Raw genomic sequence first — 23,893 nt, 5'->3', positions numbered from 1 at the left:
GCCGCCGCCTACATCCGTCGTGTTGCCCTAGCCCAGCAGTCGACAACCAGGCAAGCAGGCAGGCAACAGCGGCCGGCCACCACGCAAGCAACACAGAGCATCCATTCTTCGTGAAGCAACTCCTCCACATCGAGCGGCTTCAACCGTTCTACGGTACGGTTCTACTTGTACCACAAAACTTCACTACGTTTACTCTGATTTCGTTGGGTCGAGAACGTGTCCCATGAAGACGACGACACCAGACACCTCCTCCACCAGAAAGAACTCAAACGGATGGTCGGCGACAAAATTGACAGGGTGCCTATAACTATAACAAAGCAATCTCATCATGCAAGCAGAAGAGGCCGCTGCTTCTGTGCCTTCCTCGTTCACCTCGATGACCGCCTTGTGGAAAACATGCTCCAACACCAGGTCAGTCCTGCCCTCCAGCATGTCTGAGAGGTCGGCAGTGCCTGGCTTAAAGGCGGCCTTGATCCTCATCGCCTTGAGAACGCCATTGATTCTACTGGAGAAGGAGAGCTTGAACTTTGGCAGCCGCAACTCGCGAACCTCAACGCGTTCAGTCGGCATGTGGTCCCATAGGAAGCTGGGGCAGGAGGCCATCTTCTCCACGAGGCTCGGCAGGCCGTCGTGGGCGTCCGGGAGGAAGACGCACATTGAGAACCGGGAGCCCGCCTCCCCGTCTTGCTGCTTAACATGACGATTACGGCCGCCGCCATATCTGTCTTCCCAGTGGGGTAGACGGGTATGGATGGTAGGCTAGCTTGAGCACCTTGAACCCGTCGTACTCCGCCACCGCCTGATCCTGACGGCCGCCCATGAACGGCGTGCGCACGTGGCTGTCGCCGAGCCGCTGGAACGAGTACTACTTCGGCGGCGGGATCCAGTCGTCACCGGCGAGGACGACGCCGTACGGACGGCCGCTGCGGACGGTGGAGCTGGGCGTCGCGCACTTCCCGCACGAGGTGTTGTCCGCGTAAAGTTACGCGAAAGGGGAGGAATTTCTCAAGTCCTAAAAGATTAGGAGTTGTTGAAGAGGATTTTTTCCTATCTTTCTAAAAAACCAAGATTAGGAGGATGTTTAAAAAACTCTTGGAGATGCTCTAACATCTATTCCCTTCATTCTCTTTTATTTTATATTGTATTGTTTATACTTCCAAATTTATGATAATAATTGAATGATACGTTTAATTACAAGTCTAACCATGTCAAGTTTGTATTATAATAATTTAAAACATTAACTAAATTGTTGGTGGACGATTTTAAAGCCTGCATCTTGATATGTGTATGTGCTTTATAAAAGATAATGGGAGAAGTATACCAAAGGAAATAAAATGAACACGATGTAAATATAGGCGCACACATATAAATCATACAAACTTCATAAGTCACCCTACTAATATTATAAAAGTAAACGAGAAAGATTATCATCGCAGACATCTAGTTATTGACGGACACTCATCTATTGTGAAATAAAAAATGAAAGTTAAAGTGTTTTCCATAACACAATATTAATAGGATATTTCAATCTAGCTAAACAAGTGAGTTTTAGTATTTTTACCACAAGAAAACGTAACCCGTGATTCAAAGACTGTTATGCAATTTTTTGAATTAAAAAAAGTAAATGGAAATGTGAATTGGCAGTTAGCCTAAAGATGATGATACATATTCTTTAATTTAACTTTACAAAGTCACGGATGCCCAAAGTTCCAAATTTGAGCGAACCAATAAATAAATATAAGTAAGGCCATAAAACGGCAAGTTCAAACCCAAAACCCTAGGACTTTGAACGTGAGAAGATACCCGATCCCAAACCCAAGTGACCGAGTGATAGACTGGAATCCGGAGTAGTAGCTTTGAATGAATGAACAATAACGAATCGTAGGTTGACAGGTAAGCACCCTGTTGGCTTGAACTATTTTTCAGTTATGAAACAATATTTTTCTCTTACAACATTTCAACATAAGAATCAACGTAAACTAAATTTCAGCGGAAGCAAACCAAGTTGGCAACAACATTTCAACATAAGAATCTAACGTAAACTAAATTTCAGCGGAAGGGAACCAGGTTGGCAACAGTTGGAACATCGTGGGCGGGAGCCGGAGAAGAGCGGGACGGAGCAGCGCGCTTGCCATCACGGCTGGCATCAACCAACCTGTCCGTTGTGAGTTGTCCAGTGGAGGAGGCCTAGAGGCTAGAGGGCTGGAGGGAGGGAAGGAGGGCCAAAAAGGCAACACGTGCACCGCTCCAAAGGGCCGCTGTTTCCTGTTTGTTGGTCCCCCGGCGCCGCAGGATCGGAGTGGTCCCCAGCCAGTTCCAGTCCCACCTCTGGTCAACGGGATCGCTGTCTTCCGTTCCACACGCCATTTCATCGTTCCCTCACGTTCCGTTCCGTTCCGTCGCCGACGGCCCCCTAGGCTGTGTGGTGTACTGGTGTGTGCTGATTATCCTCCGTACACACGCAGATAGTACACTACTACATTTAAAGGCCGTTTGAAATTTGAATCCTGATTCATCCATTTCGAATTATAAGACGTTTAAGATTTTTTTAGATACATTATTTTGTTTTATATCTAGACATAGTGTATATCTAATTGCACGTCTAAGTTTATATATCTTGAAAAGTCAAAAACATCTTATATAATTTTATAATGGAGGTAGTAGTTGTTAGGAGCAAAGGATTGACAAACAAGCTGTTCGGCTGATTGTTTTTTCAGCTGACGATTAATGCTGTTTTGTTGTGAGAGAAAAACACTGTATAAGTTCAAGCGATGACATATATGGTAGACGATATATCAACCCAAAATTGAGGAAAAGAAAGGAGTAATTTATAGGATACCACTAATTATACACCTTGATTTTGACTTTAATGGGTTGCATTGGAAGACTCTTAGAGATGCTCTCATGCTCCGCAAGAAATTCAACTCCCCAAGATACAACAGTATCACATCAGTCGGTCTAAATTAGCTGGTCTCCATGTTTTGTAAGTGCCGCATCGTCTCGATTTGATCTGATATTATTACAGTGTTAACCGTAACATAACATTGCCTAGGGTTCAAATGTTGATCGTTTACAACTTTAGATAGAAATAGACCCTAAAGCTAGGTTTTATTTTCTTTTTTCTTCGTGATATAGTGCTTTTTACTTTTATTGTCATAGCAATATTTGCAAAAAATGTGTTTTTTAAAGAATCTAGCAATAAACAAAATGTTAAAAAAAATCATCCTCTGTATTGAAAGACACACGATAGACAGGACTTGAAAATATAATCTTTTGCGTCGCGGGTGAGGAACAAGATTCTCATATATCGCCATAGCATCTCGTCTCTTTTATCATCTATGCCTCTTTTTTCCTTTGAAGATGCAGGAATTTCTTTTCTCCATGACTGTTTGCTTAGTTATGAGAAAAGAAGGAAAAAGACCTGGCTTTTCGCCAAAGTATTCTCGAGACGTTTATACTCTCATCGGACTGTCCTCCAGGTCCAGCACAATGAACCAATGCAAGTTTCATGATAGGACCAAGGAAGGAGAGCGAATAAAAGGGGAGAGGGAGATGGAGAAGCAGAAAAGGTTGGTCCAAAGAGCTAGCTAGGCTAACAGTGATGGGGACATGCATGATGGATATTTTTTTTGTGAACGGTTGGACCATCAACGTACAAAAGTAGGTGTGTCATTTGTATCTTGAAGTCAACAATGAGGAGGAGGGTTAGCAGTGACATGCAAGATCATCACGACAATAACACAAAGCTACCTGAAGAAAATGATGGAACAAGGACGAGGTTACGTACGTTAATCCAGTGGCTTTTTATTTCCTTGCTGTCGATTTTTTCAATCAGGCTCATCCCTTTTGTCAATCGAGTACAGCAGCAATATAAAGACGATCGAAAGGTGCCCGGCCGGCGACGTTGAAATGTTCCTCAATCTTTTTCAGGGGGACACCGGACTTGTCGCGTGGAAATGTCAGAGAGGGAAATATATAGCTTATTACTAGTAATAAACAATGAACATGCACGTTGAATAATACATTAACAAACGTTATTAACGCATATAGCTTAAACATCAATAAGCACGGTGAGCTGTACCGGTGATGTTATACTCTCTCCGTTTCAAATTATAAGACGTTTTAATTTTTTCTAGATACATAGTTTTTATTATGTATTTAGATATACACTAATACACATAGTAAAGAAACAATATATCTAAAAAAGTTTAAAGGCTTATAATTTAAAATAGAGGAAGTAAATAATAATGTCATTGTGTCATGACGTTGTAAGTATATCACATGTGTTTAATTTTATTATTATTTTTTGTTATCCAACTAACACTATTCAAATATTTTTTTAAACGAATAAAGCAGGAGAGTTGTCAATTATGTTAAAAGAAGAAGAAGAGAGTATCAGATTGAGCAGTACAACTAACTAAGTTTAGAGCTAATATAAACGACTTAGATTGAGCAATACAACCTAAGCAAATATTGATCCCTTTGAAGGTGGATCAACACGACTGCAACGACTAAACATCAACGGTACGGTCAAACCTTTTGGGGCCCACAAAACAACACCACCTTGGGCTAAACAAAGCTCAATTACGATATAAGACTTTGGTTAGCTAATTTTAGGAGCTAATAGAAAGCTTAAGTATCACAGATTAGTTACGTTTGGTTTGCTTTATTTAGGATTGATGAATGAATGATTCGATTTATAAATGAGCCAGGACTGAACCAAAATATACATAAGGCGCCACACGCCCTGTTTTCTTATGCATAGATGATAGATCATATATCAAGTTCTGCCCAATCCTCTAATAAGCTAAACTCAAGCCTGAGGAGAGTGAGGAGCCAAGTTGGCTCGTTGAATAGCCAAGCTAGTTATTGGACGAACTAACCAATAGTCTAATCCCAAGTCAAAGAGGTCCGGTTGAGCTACTAGTGCATGGTTCTTTCAGTTCAATTGTTTTAATTGTTTTCTTTTTCAGATATCGATCCCTTCAACTGATCAACTAGTACGATCGATGCATGTGCAAAATGACTATTCAAAGCGTAACTTGTACGAACATCTACACGGTCAATTCTTTTGCTTGGGCAACTGTTGCTGAGTGCTGACATGAGCAGGACGCGGGAGTAAATAAAATAAGTTAACGTATCATGTGCAAATCAACTAACCTGTGTAAATTTATAAATCATCAATTAGGACCACTAGATGCTGATCTAATGGATGGAGTGAGAGGTGGAATTTTTTTGCGCTTAAGCCCCCCATCCACCGGCCTTTTTTTTTTGCGCTTGAACCCCTCACCTTATCCATTGGATCAACATATAGTGGTTTTGATGGTTAGTTTTTAAGTTTATACAGATTGATGGATATGTTGCCATAAAATAAAGAAGTATTACATGTGATATTCCCCTGCACTGCTTTTCCTGCCCGTACGCGGATTGCTTTCGAAGGTTCACAACACGTTCACATGAGCAAAAGCTTGAAAGGTCAGCAAAGTGCAGGCATCCCCTAGGTAGGGAAAAGCATGGCGCTTTTCTACCTGGCAGCCTGCTTTTTTGGGCTGGGCTGTGTTTGGGCCTTGCCCTTTCTAAAGGTACGTTTTCCCTGGGCTTTCAGCCCGCTCGAGTGTGTGCACAAAGACGGTGGCCTAAATCTTCCTTGTTTTTTTTTTGATCGGTCATGTATTTCTAGTTTGACTGTCCTTTCTATATATCACCATCATGCTTTTGATTTCACTGGAGTAATGATATACGCATGTTTCTAATGGAGCGGCAGTGCCATGTTCTTCGGTACAACTCTAGCTTTATCCTTAAAAGTATTGAGTTTGTAGAATAAAATAAAACAACATAATGTGAGTTTAATCTAAAATAATGACAAGCTTTCTTAACCAAACAGCTCCACCGTTCCATGGTACCCAGTTGTAATGTAAGATTTTCTGAAGCTAGGAATAATAATCAACTCAAAAAAAAATGGACCCATATAGCTGCGCTGAAGATTGGCCTCTCTCTTCGGTTTGGTAGGAATTGGAGGGAATTCAGGCAACAAAGTACACCAGGTGCATTGATCAAATGAACCTAGCTACTATATGCCAAAGGATCTGCCGGAATACTTATATTCCTTAATTAAAAAATTCCAAAGGAGACTGGGCTCAACTAATTCGTTGCCGGAGAACCCATTCTATATTGGAGTGATGCATCGTGAGTTTATTTCTCTTATTTAATGGAATGACTCCACGACTCATACTAGTATTAGTTTGTGAGGAATGAGGTGGTGATAGATCAAACCATTCCATTCCTCAAACCAAACAAAAAAACTAAAGAGTGAGATAATGATGGATTATTTCATTCGACAAACCAAACACACCCTACATGTCTCAAGATTGCCCGCACCGCATTGATGGGTTCACCTTATTTAGTTAACCACAAGCAGCACTGTTCTTCCAATAAACTCGATTTAATTACCATGTGTCCATGTACAAGCACTTCTTCCAAAGGGCAAAATAGCTGAGGTGGGCAAACTTTGCTCATGCATGAGGTCTCTACCGTTTATGGAATGGGCAGTGAAGACAATTAGCATCTTCCTCTCCTAAGCCCCTCTTGGAACTAAAGAAAAGTAGGTCCGGCATCATCTAATGTAAACACTTAAAAACGTGCTATTTCGGCTGCACTAGAAACTGACAAATGGCACAATCTCAGTTCCATCAAAGAGCAAGCAATAAATCCCCGGTTGCTAAAACTAAACTATACACATCCGTTTACCATACAAAACTATAGCTAGGTCCAAACCAAAAGCGTCGTCACCTTCCTGCATTTCATAATGTAAAGCCGCCTGCATGAACGGCTAAACTAATCCCGGATTACGTTAATTAATCCTGCTCCTGAGCCCAAGTTGCCCTAACTTATATATATTCTTCTTCTTCTTCTTCTATTATTGTGCGACCGCGAGATGCGATGGCGCGAATAAATGAATAATCCTTTGCGCCTTTGAACCTGGGAAAGAGAAGAAAAGGAGGGAGACAAGAGAGGCATCCTGCCCTTTGGCCTTTGGCCCGGCCCGGCTTTTTTGAAATAACCAGAGATACCATATTCGACCAATGCAAGTTAGAGAGAGAGAGAGCTGTAGTTGGTACAATAGATATTTTGGACCCTAATTAAGGATTTTTTAATTTAAGCAATTAAAATAATATAATATGCATTTGTACATACCATCTTTGGTTATGGGGCTAAACAAATGATGTGAAAGCAAAGACCCTAAGGCCCCTTTTTTCGGTAAAAAGGGTGATGTGCATCTTGTTCCACTAGTGTGATGCCCTTGCCATTGGTCTAGGAACCTCAAAAATCTTTGTGAGATGCCTAGCTTTGCATTGCTTGAGGTGACACGGGCAGTGGCCAGGCTGTGGAGTACGAGTATGCCATGCTATCACATGGAATATTTTGGTGTTTCCACTGTCTTCATCTTCAATCTGGAACTTCATATATATTCGGGTCGCGCGATTGCATACGATAGATGCTCCACTGCCACCACAGCACTAGATAAGTCTCAATTTTCATTGGGACGTATTCTCTCGATATATCCCAAATCGTAAGACGTTTTGACTTTTCTAGGTGCATAGTTTTTACTATATATTTAGATTTAGATATACACTATGTCTAAATACATACAATGGATTTAGAAGAAAAAAACAAAAAAAACACCTTATGATTTGGAATGGAAGGCGTAGAATAGTGGTGGCAGTCACACACATTGTTCCATTATATGCAAAATAATGACTAGCTATACAATATATAAGATATGTTCTCTGAAATTTGAATAGTATAGTTCGACAGTGGCACATAAGCATGCATAGTCCTTGCTTCAAAGGCAATAATTCAATATTTATGTTTTAGATAACGGAGTTAAATCTCGATTGAAATTTGTTTTTTAGTTCAACCATAGAACTTGTTTCTGAATACTTAGTAAGTTGATTTGTTTCATCTGAAATTCTTGTAAATCTATATAGAACATATGTGTTATTTTTTTTTTCACGAACAGTCTCTCCTGCTCGTGTTTCGTTGAGAGGAGGAGAATATATATATGTGTTCCAAACATAGTAGTAGTTTTTGACCTCACCATAAGCTAGCTGACTAGCTCCTAGCAGGCCATGAATCTTGCAATGCTCTCACATGATATACATAATAATAACCTTGTGTGTTTGCTTTGCTTTGCTTTGTGTCGGCATCAATACCGTCCTCCCACTCGCATCTCTCCTACAGTGCATACCAAGCTGCTAGCTTGCTCCCTCCTTTCCAACTTTAAATGGAGATCATCCCTTGCACCACACCTCTTCATCCATCCCCACCCAAGGGCTAAAGGGCATGAAGAGCAGGAAGGGGTACGGGCACCAGGGCCACCTGCTGAGCCCGGTGGGGAGCCCGCCGTCGGACAACGAGTCCGACGCCGCGGCAGCGGCGGCCACGGCCGGCGGCGGCGGGTGCGGGAGCAGCGTGGGGTACTGCGGCGGCGGCGGGGAGTCGCCGGCCAAGGAGCAGGACCGGTTCCTGCCGATCGCCAACGTGTCCCGCATCATGAAGCGGTCCCTGCCGGCGAACGCCAAGATCTCCAAGGAGGCCAAGGAGACGGTGCAGGAGTGCGTGTCCGAGTTCATCAGCTTCGTCACCGGGGAGGCCTCCGACAAGTGCCAGCGCGAGAAGCGCAAGACCATCAACGGCGACGACCTGCTCTGGGCCATGACCACGCTCGGCTTCGAGGCCTACGTCGCCCCGCTCAAGTCCTACCTCAACCGCTACCGCGAGGTCGAGGGCGAGAAGGTCGCCGTGCTCGGCGCCGGCCCCGGCGCGCGACACGGAGATGGCGCGGCGGATGACGGCCCGCTCGCCGCGGCGGGCGTCGTCGTCGCCCCGCCGTCCGGGGGCGCCGGTGACCGCGCGGGCCACGACGGCGCCGCCGATACCGGCGGACACGACGCGCACGTCGGGCTCATGATGGGAGCCAGCAGCGTCGTCGGGTTCGGCGCGGGCGGCGGGGCAGCGCCGTCGTACTACGCGGCGGCCGCACGGAAGGCGTACGGCGGGGAAGGGTCCAAGGTGATGGAGTTCGAAGGCATCGGCGGCGAGGAGGAGAACGGCGGCGGGCAGAGGGGGAGAGGATTTGGCAGCCACCTCCACGGCGCGGTGCAATGGTGAAGGGCGTAGCTAGAAGACGACGAAAAACGATACTTGCAACGGGGAGTCGGGGATGCACGTCCCGAAGTAGCCGTCCCCCGGCGGCGAGGAAGAGACCGGCGGCGTGCAGAGGGGGAGAGGGTTTGCCAACCACCTCCACTGCTGGCTACTGCACATGCAGTGCTTCATAACTAAATTTGCGTACTAATTAATTGCTGTTTCTGCTTTTCGTCAAATGTTTAATGAGTTCATTTGAATTTAAACTCAAAATATTTCTATTGACCTGGAAGAAATTCAGCTAGTTGTTCAACGAGATAAACTGCTTTGATGAAGAGTGAATTGTGGACTACATCTACACTGTAGTACTACATATATGCTCTGTTGGCCTGTACACAAGCAGTAACACAACAGCTGCTACTCTTACCCTTGTAATAATGCGGATCCTTCTTCCATCAAGAAAATTCAGTCACATTTTTGCTAATTAGTATAGTAATCTTAACAAACTTGTTGGAACAATTGATCGATGCCGATACATGAAGGTACAGACGTATATATAGTTGAACAATAATACACATGCAAGGAATCACCAAAATTGGCAGGAATCAGTGATCTGCACTGCACAAATCACCCAAAGCAGCTGAGGAAGTGCGACTTGTACGCGTCCATGTGCGCCGGGTGCAGCGACACGGACGCCTGGACGCCGCCGCCCTTCCCGGCCACAAGCACCACCTGCCCGTCGTGGTTCATGGTGACCAGCTCCGTCCTGCCGGGCGGGCCCCACCCGAAGTCGGCCGCCTCGTAGGCGGGGAACCTCGTCGACCCGGCCAGGTTCATCAGCCGGTCCATGTCCACCTGCCCCAGGGTTGTCATCCAGTCCCACCCGGCCAGCGGGTCCTCCGCGGCGCGCCGGACCTCCTCGGCCACCGCCGCCGCCGCGGCGCCCACCCCGCGCTCGACGAGGAGGTCCCCCGCGGTGGCCCGCGCCAGGCACCCGGAGATGCACGTCCCGAAGTAGCCGTCCCCCGGCGGCGGGTCCAGGCGCGCGCGGCAGTCCGCGAAGAAGAAGAGGTAGACGTCGTCGTCGCGGGAGATGATGCCGGCCGGGTGTTGTTTGGAGCGCACGAAGGACACCCACGCGAGCGCCGCGAGCGCCACGAAGCTGGACGGCGGCGGCGTGCCGCCGGCGTCCTGCACGTGCGCGGGCGAGAGCTCGGCGACGACGCGCTGCTTCAGGCGGTGCATGTCTTGTGCCGTGATGGTGAACGTCCGGCGGGAGAGGTTGGGGCGGATGAAGTGCCCTGCCACGGCGGCCTGCAAACCGCGCGTCCGCGCCAAAATTTTTTGTTACGATGATATATAAATAAAAATAGCAAAAATAAAGAGAAAACAGAGATACAGAAAAATAGCAATGGGCCCAGCAGATGTGCTTATTAATTAATGGGCTGCTGGGAGTGGCTTACTAGTTTGGGTCCGTCTCCATTCTCCATTATGGGCCACTTTCAAACTTTATCGTTAAGAATAAAACAAATCGATAAAAGTTCCTGTGAAATAGTTGTTCAAATAATAAAAAACATATATAACTACTATATAAATCGGTGATAAAAAAACATTTTCAGTGACATTTTTACCGTCGGCTTGAACAAAACCATTGGTAATACTTTTTGTCACCTGTTTCGTGATACAATCGGTGATAAAAAAACATTTTCAGTGACGTTTTGGTATGCCAACCATACGTAAAAATCTCTGCACCGCTACCATCTCGGTTAAAGACAAGACCCATCTGATCCATCTCAGCTCACGAACGGGCTCCGAGGGAAAGCCTAGTCTCCCCTCCACTCCTCATCTCAAACGCATCTCCATCATCCTGAGTTCTTGATCAGTGATATATTTGTTCATCTAAACCCCAATAATATTTGTGTATTTGTAATTCATAGAAGGATCATGTTATTTGTATTATGTCATTACTGTTAATTTTAGAATTGGTTGATGATACGGTCTGGTTGAACCGGACCTAATTTTTTGTGCTCATTGCAATCCATACATTTTTTTTTATTTTCTCTGTTTTGTTGGGCCGTTTGATCTTTACACAGTAGTAGTAGTATATTCGACCGGATGGTTGAAACCACAACACAAGGTTATTTTGTTTCCTCATCTGTGTTATTTGTCTCTACTCATTACTGAGATGTGACCTTTGACTATAAATCACTCGATTTGCTACCAACTAGTATATATATTTAAAGGTATCTGATCTGAAGGGTTCATATCACTCAGTTCTATGTCTAGATCCGGCAAAATCAACTAGAGACAGAAAAAACTGCAAAGTGACACAATGGAGGCAGAAAACACTGCAGCAAAGTGACAAATATCAAGACAACAGAGCCAAAAACGGCAGTTTTGTTCATTTGATGGCATGCGGTGGTTGGCATGGCATTGAACGGGAGACCTATCTAGGCGCCAGCCACAGTCGTGTCGTTAGTCGCACACGAACGCAGCCGCTTTGCTTGACTGTTGAAGGCTGCTGGCCGGGCGGCGGCGGCGGCCTGTGCAGCGTACGGAAGAACCAAACTACCGGGAAGAGAAGAAACAAGTCCGACCGACCGAGAAGGCGCAGGCAGGCGTACGTACCACCGGCAGATCGGGCACCCATTTCCGCAGCACACTCCTCGCCAGCTCCTCGCCGCCGGGGAGCCTGATCGCCGCGCGGTCGAACGTCGCCGGTGGCTCGGCGGCGGCGTCAGCGTCGCCTTCCCCGCGGCACGCCGCGGCCCACGCGCGGAGGAACCTCCAGACGGACCGGCCGTCGACCGCGGCGTGGTGCATCGCCACGCCGACCGCCAGCCCGCCGCCCCGCAGCCGCGTGACCTGCGCGGCCAGCGTCTCCGCGGGGAGGACCCCCGTGTCGAGCGCGGGCACGAGCCGCGCGAACGCCTCCGCGTCGTGGTCCTCGTCCTCCACGAGGCGGCGGGCCGCGTCGGCGTCGTCCTCACTCGCCTCCGCGACGAGGAACCTGACCCCATCGCCCACGGTGCCGCAGTCGAAGGCGGCGTCGCCCGTGGCCGGCACGTGCACGATCCGCCCCGCCAGCGTGGGGAACCGCGCGAGTGTCTCCGCGAGCGACGCGCGGAGGGCGTCCACGGCGGACGCGAACGGCGGCATGCTGCCGTCGACGACGAAGATGAGCACGCGCTGGATGAGCGGGAGCGTGATCCACTGCGCGTCGAGCGCGGACAGACGGATGGGCTCCGGCGGCAGCGCCGCGGTTGGCGGCACGGCCACGCGGGCCTCTTCGATGATGTTGACGGACGGTGGCATGGCGCGATGGCACGGCACACACAAGTTGGTTGCTGTTGGTATGGTGTCGGCTGTGGTGACGAGAGTTTTTTTGTTGAAGCAAAAGAAGAGGACGGCTTCTTGTAGGGTGTGTTGACTTCCTAGAAATACGGTATGCAGGCAGGCAGAGGCAGTTAATGCACCGACTATCTCTTGGTTTGACTTCCTAGAAACGATGGCAAGCTCATTCCCCACAAGCCTCGGCTTAGGGCACTTACAATGCTGACTCTTTCTAAGTCTATTTATTAACCTCCTATTTACTATATTTTGCTGATGATGTGACAGTATATTTATTGAAGTCGTTTCTCGATAACAAACCGAGTCTACGATTCGTTCAAGGTCGGTAGAAGCCATCAGATGCGCGTTGGGGGAGGCCAGCTTTGTTTCCATGGATCCCGTACGCCATCCATCCCCGCCGCCGCTATTCCTCCCCTCTTCCGCACGCGCGCGCGCTTCTCCCGCGTGTTCGCCCGAGCCCACCATCTCCCCCGCGCGCCCTCTCGCAGATCTCTCACCGTCGCCGCCAATCTTGAGGACGCGTGCCTCTCTTTCCGGCCTCGCCCCCTCCCGCTCTCCCGGCAATCTCCCTCCCTCTGCCGCCCATCTCCCATCGAGGTTCATACCATAGCTCCCTGCGATTCCATCTCCTCCCCCATCCAGTGTGACCCAAAAACATCCCCAAATCTCACAGATGAATCGATTAACAAAGACCGACTCTTGGCGAGGCAGAGGTGTCCGTAGAACCCATCCTCCATCCGTTTGTGCTGCTGGGACTTGTGCTCCGGTCGCCGGAGCTGTTGCAACCCGTGCTCAAGCTGGAGCCACCGGTGTTCCTCAAGATGCTGGTGTTAGGAATTGTGCTCCTCGAATTGGTGCTTCTCCCGTTGGTGGATGGTGGCCAACGTCATCTCCTAGCGAAGGGTAAGTCTTCTGAGAAGTGGATCTGTGGATTATAGCTAGATTGTTTATCTGGATTGTGTAATCAGGCTGACATATGCAGTGCAGTATACCAAAGCTTATTATCTTGCAGATGGCATATACCTAGAGTGGGATCTTTTTGTTAAGTCCGTACGTGCACCACAATCGGTTGAGCACAAGCTATTTTCAGAACATCAAGAGGGGGCAAGAAAAGATGTTTAATGTGCATTTGGGATTTTTCAATCTCGTTTTTGCATTTTGCGTCGGCCGGCACGTCTATATGAACAAGGGAATCTTGAGAATACCATGTTAGCTTGTATAATACTTCACAACATGATAATCGAGGATGAGAAGGATATAGATGACGATTCCTTTGACTTGAACGAGGAAGCAACCATGTCCACTGTTCAGCCATCTATAATCACTCATGGACATGATCCGGTGATGGAGGAGGTACTACAAAGAAATGCTGAGATCCGTGATCGTGAAGTTCATAGGAAACTACAATCTGATTTGATTGATCACATCTGGCAAAAAAATGGGCATCAAACTAATTAGGTAGAATTATGCATTCAAATATATACTAGACTTCATGTTCAAGAACCATTGAGATTTTGTTAATTCAACCTCCTGTATAATTTTGTTAATTTACTAACCCATTCTCATTTTTTAACGGTTCTTCTTGGAGGATGATGGACATGGAGTTCTGTGTGGAGAATGATGATGGATGGCTTAATAGTATCTAAATATTATTATCTATTTAGTTTGCAATTCATATCTAGGTTTGCAATTCATATCTAGGTTTCTATTGCTATTTAGTTTTATCGAAGTTCTGCATGGAATTTGTTTTTGGATGCTTCTGGCGATATACTACTATATGCGTTGTGTTCAATTGCCGGTTGATCACATCCATCATATTTTTGGATGCTCGATTGATCACATCCATCATATTTTTGGATGCTTCTGGTGATATACTGCTGTATATGGTTCAGTTGCCGGTTGGTCATATCCTGTATGGTTCTAGAAGGTTACATCCTTATCCTATCGATGTTGCATAGCTGTTGAGAGGTATAGGGTGGATCACATGGTAATACGCCACAACTGATCAGCTTTCTTTATGTTGCATAATGAATTTCTTTATCCATAGAAACTACGATTACAAACTTTGCATTGGGGTGCATGGTTTCTTATGACGGTGTCTTTAAGTATATAAACTATGGGTAAAGTCTGTACTGTGAGTGTCTATGTGACACCCGCAGTGGTTGATTTATAAGCTAGCTCTAAGTAACCTTTTTTATATTTTAATAGAAGAGAGAGAAAATCAGCTCTTGATCAAGAGTTAGATTTATACACATATTTTAAGATCATATGAAAATATCATGTGGACCTAATTATACTATGAGCTATTGCTAAAAGCTAGCACTGTTGAAAATATTGACTTAGAGCTGACTTGTACCGTTGCAGGTGCCCTTAGCTAGACAGCTAGAGCGTATTTGTTTATCTGTCTGGACGGCTGGACCACACTGTCCCGCCCGTATCAGCCAGGCCAGGATGCAGGCAGACCGGTCCGCCAGCTGCAACTGAGTTTGTTCGTGTATGCGCCATCATCTTCGAGTACATGGTGAGCGGCAAGGGAATGGACAGGCCTCCTTTGTTGCGCCCAGCAAGAACCTATCCGCGACATTGCCTAGCCAGTTCCTCGTAGCCTCTTCAACAGCCACACAGTACACTCAAATTTTACATAGGAGCTATGAAAATGGGATAGGAAAAGATTTTCTCCTTACTTCCAATGTCGTCGCTTGTCCTCGCAATTTACGTATCTCGTATATGACTTGGATTTATGGTCCACACTCGTATGAGTTAGAACAAGTCACGTCTATTTGGTTCGACATTGGTGAACGCTTTATAGTTGTGATATAGGGTGGTTGTAGACCATTCGTAGGAGCCGCCCCTAGAAATCGATTTGTACGTGTGGCTAGATATTTTTAGGGGCAGATGAAAAATGAGCCGTCTCTATAAATCGTTTTTTAGAAATCACAAATCTAAGCCAAAAGAATAGCAAAAAAATAATTCGAGGAGACTGAAAAGTCCTAATATGACTAGAGGGATGGTGAATAGCTTATTAAAAACTCTACAAAATCACTAGAGCAATTTGTTAGTACGCTAAACGGCGAAATGCAATTTTGCTCTAGCTCTACAAGGGTTACAGCCACCTACCCAATAATTCTAGTTGCTATGATCACTAATTCACACATAAGCCTAGGTTGCTACTTGCTAAGCTAGTGAGCTCTCAAAGACTAACTAAAGAGTCTTACTAACCAAACTAACAAGCTCTCATAACTAGTTACACTAAAGAGCTTGACACTAGGCAAGAATGTAAAGAAAGTAATACAGGAGAGAGTAGGATGATTTTACCGCCATGGCAAGTGTGATGAACCAATCAAATGAATGATAATCAATCATCGAGAGAAGTCCAATCACAAGATGACACACGATTTTTCTCCCGAGGTTCATGTGCTTGTCGGCACGCTAGTCCTCTTTGTGTCGACCAACACTTGGTGGTTCGACGGCTAATAAGTGTTTCACAAACCTAGTCCAACAAATAGACGCCGTAAGAACCTACCCACAAGTGAGGCAACTTAATAACACGAGTAATTCACTAGAATTACATTTCGGCGTTCCGCCGGAGAAGCCATAAGACCCCTCACAAATCACCGGGAGACGACCACGAACAATCACCAACTCGTGCCGACGCTCCTCCACTGCTCCAAGCCGTCTAGGTGGCGGCAACCACCAAGAGTAACAAGAAGTCTATAGTCAAAATAATCCCCAAGTGCCACTAAATGCAATCACTCAAGCAAATGCACTAGAAATCACTCTCAATCTTGTTATGATGGTGAATTAATGATGGAGATGAGTAGGAGGTGTTTGCTTAGGCTCACAAGGATGTCAAAGATGTCAAAGTGCCAAGAGAGTAAGCCCCAAGCCAGCCAAGGTCTATTTATAGACTCCCTCAAACGAATAGAGTTGTTGCTCTGCGCATGCGCGATCGGACTGTAACACCCCAGGTACCACGCAATCATAGGATGCTACCATACAAACTACAAAGTTGCCAAAACATTAATTTCAGCAACTTCCACAAAAAAAAAAAAAAAACGAACGCGAACAGAAGAAGAAACATATAAATAAGTAGATATACGTGGTACAACAAGCAAACTATATAAGGAAAGAGATGCGCTGGATTATTATCTCTAAATACAAAAGATAACATCTACTATCTTTGTTATTTTATAATTCTACAATTATTATGTGATGATACAGTAGTGCAAGAGGTGTTGCTAATCCCATCCCCTTCATGCCAGCATTCATGATTAATGACCTGGAAGAGAATAAAGGGGTGAGATAAACTCAACAAGCAACGGCTACAAATATACACATATCTTACACATGTTGATTAACAAGTTTTAAACCAAAAATGAACCATGACAGGAGACAAACGAATAATTAAAGTACTCAACTTTCTTATGTCAACCATTAACCAACTACTCAGAGAAACAATAATATGCAATTCCATATTCTGCAAATGGCATGAAATGTATATATGACATGATGCAACTCCATCTGAGAGTTTAATGTTGGACGATGCCAACCTCTCATGCAACTCCATGTACCGGTACTAGTCACTGCGCAATGGCAGTGACCGGCCATTAACTCCATATGAAATGCATATATATGCATATGAATGATCATGTATGCATAACTCTATAGTGCAACAACTATAATGTAGTAACATGCAACCATCATCTCATAGCAACAAGCAACATTGATATGATAAATAATTCCAGAAACAATGTATAAATTGCAAGAGTGAAGGTAAACTATATTATTAACCTTGCTGCATTTTATTAAAAAAATACAAGACATGAATATAAGCATAGCATTAGCCACACCCCAACGTTACTCGCCTTTTCACTGAAGAAAAGAATCTTGACGAGCACGCCTAAGAACATTTAGGAGTCACACTACCTGGCAATAAGGATAAATATGTGGAAACACTTAATACAATATATATACTGCACAAAAGAGTATTCATGCGTCCCTATTCTTAAACAACCATTGCCACGGTTTTTCCTAGTTGGGATAGAAAATCCTAATATCTGAAAACCACTTTGCAAGGCAACCAACACATGTCTATTTTGGAGCAGCCAACTTATCATTTTCATAACTATTTTTATACAACAGCAAAAGCAATGACCGAGCCCAGTATAAGAATCTAAGCAAAATTCTCTACAACTTCGGTATTCATCACAAAATTTATTTCAGCCATCTACTATTTTCAGGCCCCGTTCGGCTTACCCCATATTCGACTTGTTCGGCTTCTTTTTTTCAGCCGGAACAGCCCTTTTTTCTCACAGCAATTCAGCCAGAACAATGTTTTTTAGCCAGTTTTAGCTAAAATTTTGCCAGTCAGTTTCAATCTGAGCTGCAATCTAAGCATGCAGGTCTGAAATATAGTGCAAGCAGCAAAAATTCGAATTTCCATGACTCCAGATTTATCCCACCAAATTCAGTGTTTAAGCACTCTAAAAAAAGTACTGCAATTATCTACAGCCATCTATAAAGATTTTGCCGACACATCTGAAAATGACTTGATGTAGACTGCATGCAGATCCCCAAGGTTCAGAAACCACATGACCTCGGAGTTTTAGATCTTCCAGAATATTCAACCAAAACTAATATTTAATCACTCTAAGGAAAGGTAATGAAATCTCCTAACACTAGTTAGTATATCACCCTTTCAAATTCGGCCTTAAACAACTCAACGGGATGAATTATCTACACCATGTGCAGTATGAACCTGCATCTGGATAAATACATCTACGAGCAACACAGCTCCAAAGGGACTAACACTAGTACATAAACGGGCTGTACTTCCGGTTCTCAACCCTTTCAGTCTTGGTTTTGGAACTGGGAGCCTGAATCCAGGACTAAAGGATCCCTCCTTTAGTCCCAGTTTCACGCCCAGGACTAAAGGTCCACTTTAGTCCCGGTTGGTAATACCAATCGGGGCTAAAGAAGCCTCTTGGCCTGGCCACGTGGGTCGGCCCTTTAGTCCCGATTGGTATTACCAACCGGGACTAAAGGTTTTCTTTTTTTTTCTTTTTTTGTTTCTATTTTCAATTGATGAATCGTTTTGGTTTTCGAATAGGTTTTCGAATACGCATTCTACGCTGCTAATAATATACGTATTCTACATGTTTATAATGTTCGAACATTTTGTACAAACTAAAGTATAAAACTAACGTATATATTACATGCATATACATATATTGTACGTTATTTTATGTACATATAATATGTATATATATATATATATATATATTACAAATAAATCTTGCATTGTATATTCTATCATATTCTTGGGATAACAAATTCACTACATCTGGTTTGGCTTCCATGTTTCATTCACGTCATTGTAGAACTCGCCGGCGGGGTTTAGGACCTGGTCATTAAGAAATCCTGCTATGGTCTCTTGAATTACTTTCAGTTGGTCACCACGTCGTATGACTTTTTTCTTCAACCATAGAGTCTTCAATAAAAGTTAAAGGAAAATATATATATATATGTGTGTGTGTGTGTTGGTCGCGTGATTACTTATATATATGAGCAATAAAAGAAATTGTGAATATATGAATATATTTATATAACGCACTTTGAGGTTCTCTTCAGGAGTTCTTTTTGAGTACGCCATGATAAACTCGCAAACATAGTATCCGCAATAGTTGTTCCCCTGTTCTTGCCTCAGAACCCACTTTTACGAGAAAAAGATCCGGTGAATTGAAAGCATGCATGGTGTTAATTGAATTATATATATATAAATGTAGCTAGTACTTACTTTATGTGCGATTACATCCAGTGGCGCTTTGCAATGTTTCATGTGGTGTTCCTCAATGAAACTTTTCCAAACACTGCGCCCAATAAAATAAAAAATTAATTTGGCCTTTAATAATTATTGCAGTTAAGAGATCGGGGTATATATAGTTGCTAGAGAGACCAAATTACCCTTGGATAATATCTATCATGTCTTGGTACTCTGTTTGCTCTTTTCTTAACGAGTCTAAGATGCTCAACCGACTATTGGCCATATCGATGACCATCAATATACAGTGAGTGCTGCATATATTTTTATACACAAATATGATCGACATTAACTAGAGTCAACATATATATATATGAGAGATAGCTTAGCTCGTAAGCAAATAATTGAACAAATGTCCATATAATCGATATTAATTATTTAACACCCACTTGAAGTTGTAGGGGAATAGTATGTCCTTGTTTTGTTGGTTCACTAAGAACCCCATGAGATTTTTCTCGAGTTTAGCTTTCCATTGAGGGGATCAGGGTGTTTGAATACGACATTTGGATCAATGAAACCAACATCATTATCCTTTCTCTTTCTGAGTTATGTCATCTCATATCTGCACATATACAAATATAGTGTGAGGATATATAATTTATATATATACATGTAGCTTTATATATATACACTTTAATAGTAGAAAATAATCACACTTACAAACAATAGCAGCTAATGAGACTTTTGTCGAGAGAGTCCAGGTGGCATAGTTGGTGTAATTCTAAAAACTCGACATATATAACGTCATCGCCACAGAAGTAATGTTGGTTTCTAACTCTGACAGAAATAAAGTTCTCTCCCCGTTCACACGCCGCCATGTACCACTTGTTTAGCAGGTACATTTGCGTACCCAGTTCACCTAAGGCCTCAGGGTTGTATAGACTCTTTCCATGTTTAAATTTCTTCTAAGGATCTACTTTCAGACTAGATGGTCCTTCAGCGAGCACTTGGGCAAGGTCCAAACCGGTATCCTCATAAAACCGAACCATTTCCTCAAAATCGACGTCCGGTAAGTCTAAGTTTTAACCATATTCATTACGAATGACAAGAGGGGGATTGATTGTTGCGATTGTTGTCCGAGTTGTGCAACACCTTTCCCTACTCTAGTCTTTTTCTGCGCCGCCTCAAATGACTTGGTGAGAGAGCGGTCGTAGTCCGATTTTGGCTGGGTCTTTTGAGATTTCCGCTTTTTCTGGTCCACCTTTTTTCTTAGAAGATCTGGAGCTAGGTAGAAGTACGGTTTCTCCGGGTTCTCCCTCACTTCTCGTTGCTTGCTTACTTTTTCAAAGAAACTTTTCACATCTTTTTATACTGCATCCTTTAATTCCTTTTCACTTTTCTCGTAAGACAGTTTTTGGGGAATAACTGGATTAGAGAAGGCTTTCTTCTTTGCCGGCTGGTGGGCCAACGACTTTGTTTGCGGGGCGGACCTCTTATGAGCTGGCTGCTTCTTGATCATCAAGGGAGGCGGGATAGCTGTTTGAGACCTCCTTGGAGGCGTTGGAGACCTCCTTGGAGGTGGCGGTGGTGAAGACCTCATTGGAGGCGTTGGAGACCTCTTTGGAGGTGGCGGCGGTGGCGGCGTTGCATAATCATTGCCTAGAGCACTATGATGATCTAAAGATTGAATAATTAGACTTAGGTTGGCAGAGGCCCTACTATGTGATTACAAAAAAGAATAATTAGGTATAAGAAATTGTTATTATTAATCATGCATGTCAATAGAAAATTTGTGAAAAAAATGTTTCGTTCACTTTTGTCCGTACCTATTGTCTGGCAGTTGAGGAAGTGGCGGTGGACTAGAGACCCCAGGAATAATGATGTAGCGCTTGCGCCATAGTATGAATGTCTTTTCTGCTTCTCCTAGAGTTTTCTCCCCATCACCTCCTGGAATGTCAAGAGCCAGATCACTAAAACCTTTGTTAACTCTATCCACTGAGACGCTAACATATCCAAGTGGTATTATTGCCCCATGTATTCTTGGTGTCTTGGCAGGATCTGGAGGAGAAAAAACACCGAGAGCCACCATGATTGTGGCATTCTTTTTTGGAATATGTAGCTCACATGATGTAAACGGTGCAGTGATGTCATCCACGGGGAAACGTAGCATTACGTCATCTTGATTTGGCAACTCTGTGGAAGCGTAGCTGCATTTCAACTGATCAGGGGGGCTAATATTAATGTTGATTCCTGGATCTGATGCCTGCCTTTGGACACTCATTGCTATTTGCACTTGCTTTATGATTTCGTCCTGCATTCTAGCTTGCATGTCTTTTTCGCACTCCTATGCTTGAAGCAACGCCTCCCGTGACTTACGAACCAATTCCTCTAACCTGCTGATCCGCGCTGCATCCTCATCCTTCCTTCTCTGCCAGCTTCTGTAGGTATCTCTGTCGTCAGGGAAACCATGCTCCCAAGAAATGTTCCATCCTAAACCTCTCGTTCGGCCACTGTGTTCAGCGGTCCCGAGGGCATACATCAGTTCATCCTTCTCTCTATTGGGCCTGAATGCACCAATAGCTTTAGCTTGTAGAGCATAAGAAAATCTTTGTGTTGCTCTTTCGAGTTTTGTGCCATGAACCAGCTTCCCGGTCTCTAGGTCCAGTCTTTCCCCATGAGCGAAAAACTAATTCTTCGCGCGTTTGGGCCAATTGAGTGATTCTCGTGTGATACCCTTGGCAAGAATGTCCACTTCCATTTTTTCCCACTTGGGAATGGCAGTCGCGTAGCCACCTAATCCCATGCCATGGTGGTATACCTTCTGTCATGCATTCTCTTGGTTCCTTCTCACTCGTTCCTCACCCTCTTCCGATGTTTTGTACTGTACAAAATCATTCCAGTAGGGCCTCAACTTTGCGAGCGGGCCACTAGTATTGAAATTGGGCGTTAGGTTCTTCTTGATGTATTTCGTGTATAGGGATTTCTTCCAAGTCTAAAATTGTGTGGCCATCTTCTTCATAGCCCACTTTCGAACTAGTTCCTTCAATTCATCATCGTTGATAGCATCATAATCATCCGCTTGCAACGTGAAATGTTGAAGGATATCATCCCAAATTAAATTCTTATCAAGATCAGAGACAAAACTAACATGAGGCTCGTTCATCTTTTGCTTCCATTCACGGGCACTGATCAGAAGTCTGTCCCTTACAAGGCACCCACAGTGTTGCATGAATTTCCTTGCATGTGGACCAAGTGGTTCGCCTGTCTCGATATTGAATTATGATATTATGTAGCGCCCCTCCAATGGCTTTTTTGGGCCTCGAATATTTTTGCTTTTCACCGTTGTGGTCGTCGATCCAGAGGGCTACGTATAAAAAAGAATAAATAAATATCATGTGTACACATAATAGATGATAGATATTCAAATATATATATATATATATATATAATATTCAAATATATATATAAATATATATATATACCTCGCCAGTATTTTCTTGCACAATATTTTCTTGGTTATCTTCAAGAGCCAGGTATTGACTCCAGTCATCTATATCCTGCTGGTCACCATTGGGAAATTGAGTGCCGGTGTTGATAATATCCATCATTTCTTCATCCATGTTGTCTCTTGGGGCAGCCATCTAGCTTTTACACTACTAGATATATCTATAAAAAATAAAAACTATATCTATCAAATATCCATCAAATTCTAGCTCAAAAACATGTTTAAATAAATAACCATCCGTACTAGTTGACCTTGCTTTCATGAAAAAAATAATTCTAAAAAATAAAAGGCATGATTTCTAAGTATTTCATTTCATGGAAAAATTAATTCTAAGTGACCTGCTCGACAAAATTGAGAAAAAACACACGCTCTCATGACCTCACACATCTTCTAAGATCACATAAGCTTCCGTACTAGTTGACCTTGCTTACGTGATCATCTCGGCGGGCATTTCTCCACCGGACGGCACCGTACTTGGCCACGGAAGAGCTCCGATTCTATGAGGAAGGGAACACGGTCTTCCACGACCGTTACCGCTCTCCCTCGTAGAATCAAAGCTCCTCCTTGACGTCCATTACCGCTCGGCAGAGAACATGCTAGCCGAGATGAACACGGTCCGCAAGTTCAACTAGTATGGATTTTCTACAATTTTCTAACTAGTCCGTGCCAAGGAGGCGGAGGTATGCCTGCCCGAGTACGAGAACTATGTGCCCAGCTACTACAACGTCACGGACGCCGTTGAACGTCTCAGATCTGGGGGCCGGCGTTGTCATAAGCGCAAAATCACATTACAAGATGTGACACCGGGCCACGCCCGTGCTCCCCTGAGCTCGATGGCTCAGCGCAAAATCACATTACAAGATTGCTAGCACGAGGGCTTGGCACACGCATCCATCCGATTACAAAAGGTTGGAGCAATTAATCCATCATAAACGGATTATATATGGTGGCGGCGGTGGCTCACATCCAAGGTGTCAAACGCGAGGTCCAGCTCCTGCAGCCAAAAAACATGTTAGAGACTTAGACTTTACTAAAAAACAGTAATAATATGTTTCATTATAGGACTGGGTAGCTATCACTATTCCTACAATCTGAAAGAATATTTTGCCTCTTAAGAGCAGTAAGTATGG

General features: G+C 44.2%; 3 protein-coding genes across 3 annotated transcripts; 1 reads left to right on the top strand and 2 right to left on the bottom strand.

The window, feature by feature from the left end:
* Positions 1-189: 189 nt before the first annotated feature.
* LOC136499568 (serpin-Z2A-like) lies at positions 190-657 on the bottom strand. The gene has a single exon (XM_066495172.1). The coding sequence runs from the start codon at positions 655-657 to the stop codon at positions 190-192; it is 468 nt and encodes a 155-aa protein (XP_066351269.1).
* A 7,652-nt stretch (positions 658-8,309) lies between these two features.
* Positions 8,310-9,599, top strand: LOC136500575 (nuclear transcription factor Y subunit B-11-like). The gene has a single exon (XM_066495951.1). The coding sequence runs from the start codon at positions 8,344-8,346 to the stop codon at positions 9,169-9,171; it is 828 nt and encodes a 275-aa protein (XP_066352048.1). The 5' UTR covers positions 8,310-8,343; the 3' UTR covers positions 9,172-9,599.
* A 4-nt stretch (positions 9,600-9,603) lies between these two features.
* Positions 9,604-12,474, bottom strand: LOC136500574 (phenolic glucoside malonyltransferase 1-like). Its single transcript, XM_066495950.1, has 2 exons — positions 11,776-12,474; positions 9,604-10,461 (listed from the first exon to the last, which is right to left on the bottom strand). Exons 1-2 carry the CDS (start codon positions 12,460-12,462, stop codon positions 9,775-9,777), a joined length of 1,374 nt encoding a protein of 457 aa, XP_066352047.1. The 5' UTR covers positions 12,463-12,474; the 3' UTR covers positions 9,604-9,774.
* Positions 12,475-23,893: the final 11,419 nt, after the last annotated feature.

This window comes from Miscanthus floridulus, chromosome 13 (assembly GCF_019320115.1).
Source record: "Miscanthus floridulus cultivar M001 chromosome 13, ASM1932011v1, whole genome shotgun sequence".
Classification (NCBI taxonomy): domain Eukaryota; kingdom Viridiplantae; phylum Streptophyta; class Magnoliopsida; order Poales; family Poaceae; genus Miscanthus; species Miscanthus floridulus.
The sequence above is the reverse complement of the archived record's forward strand: the minus strand, read 5'-3'. Positions and strand labels throughout refer to the sequence as shown.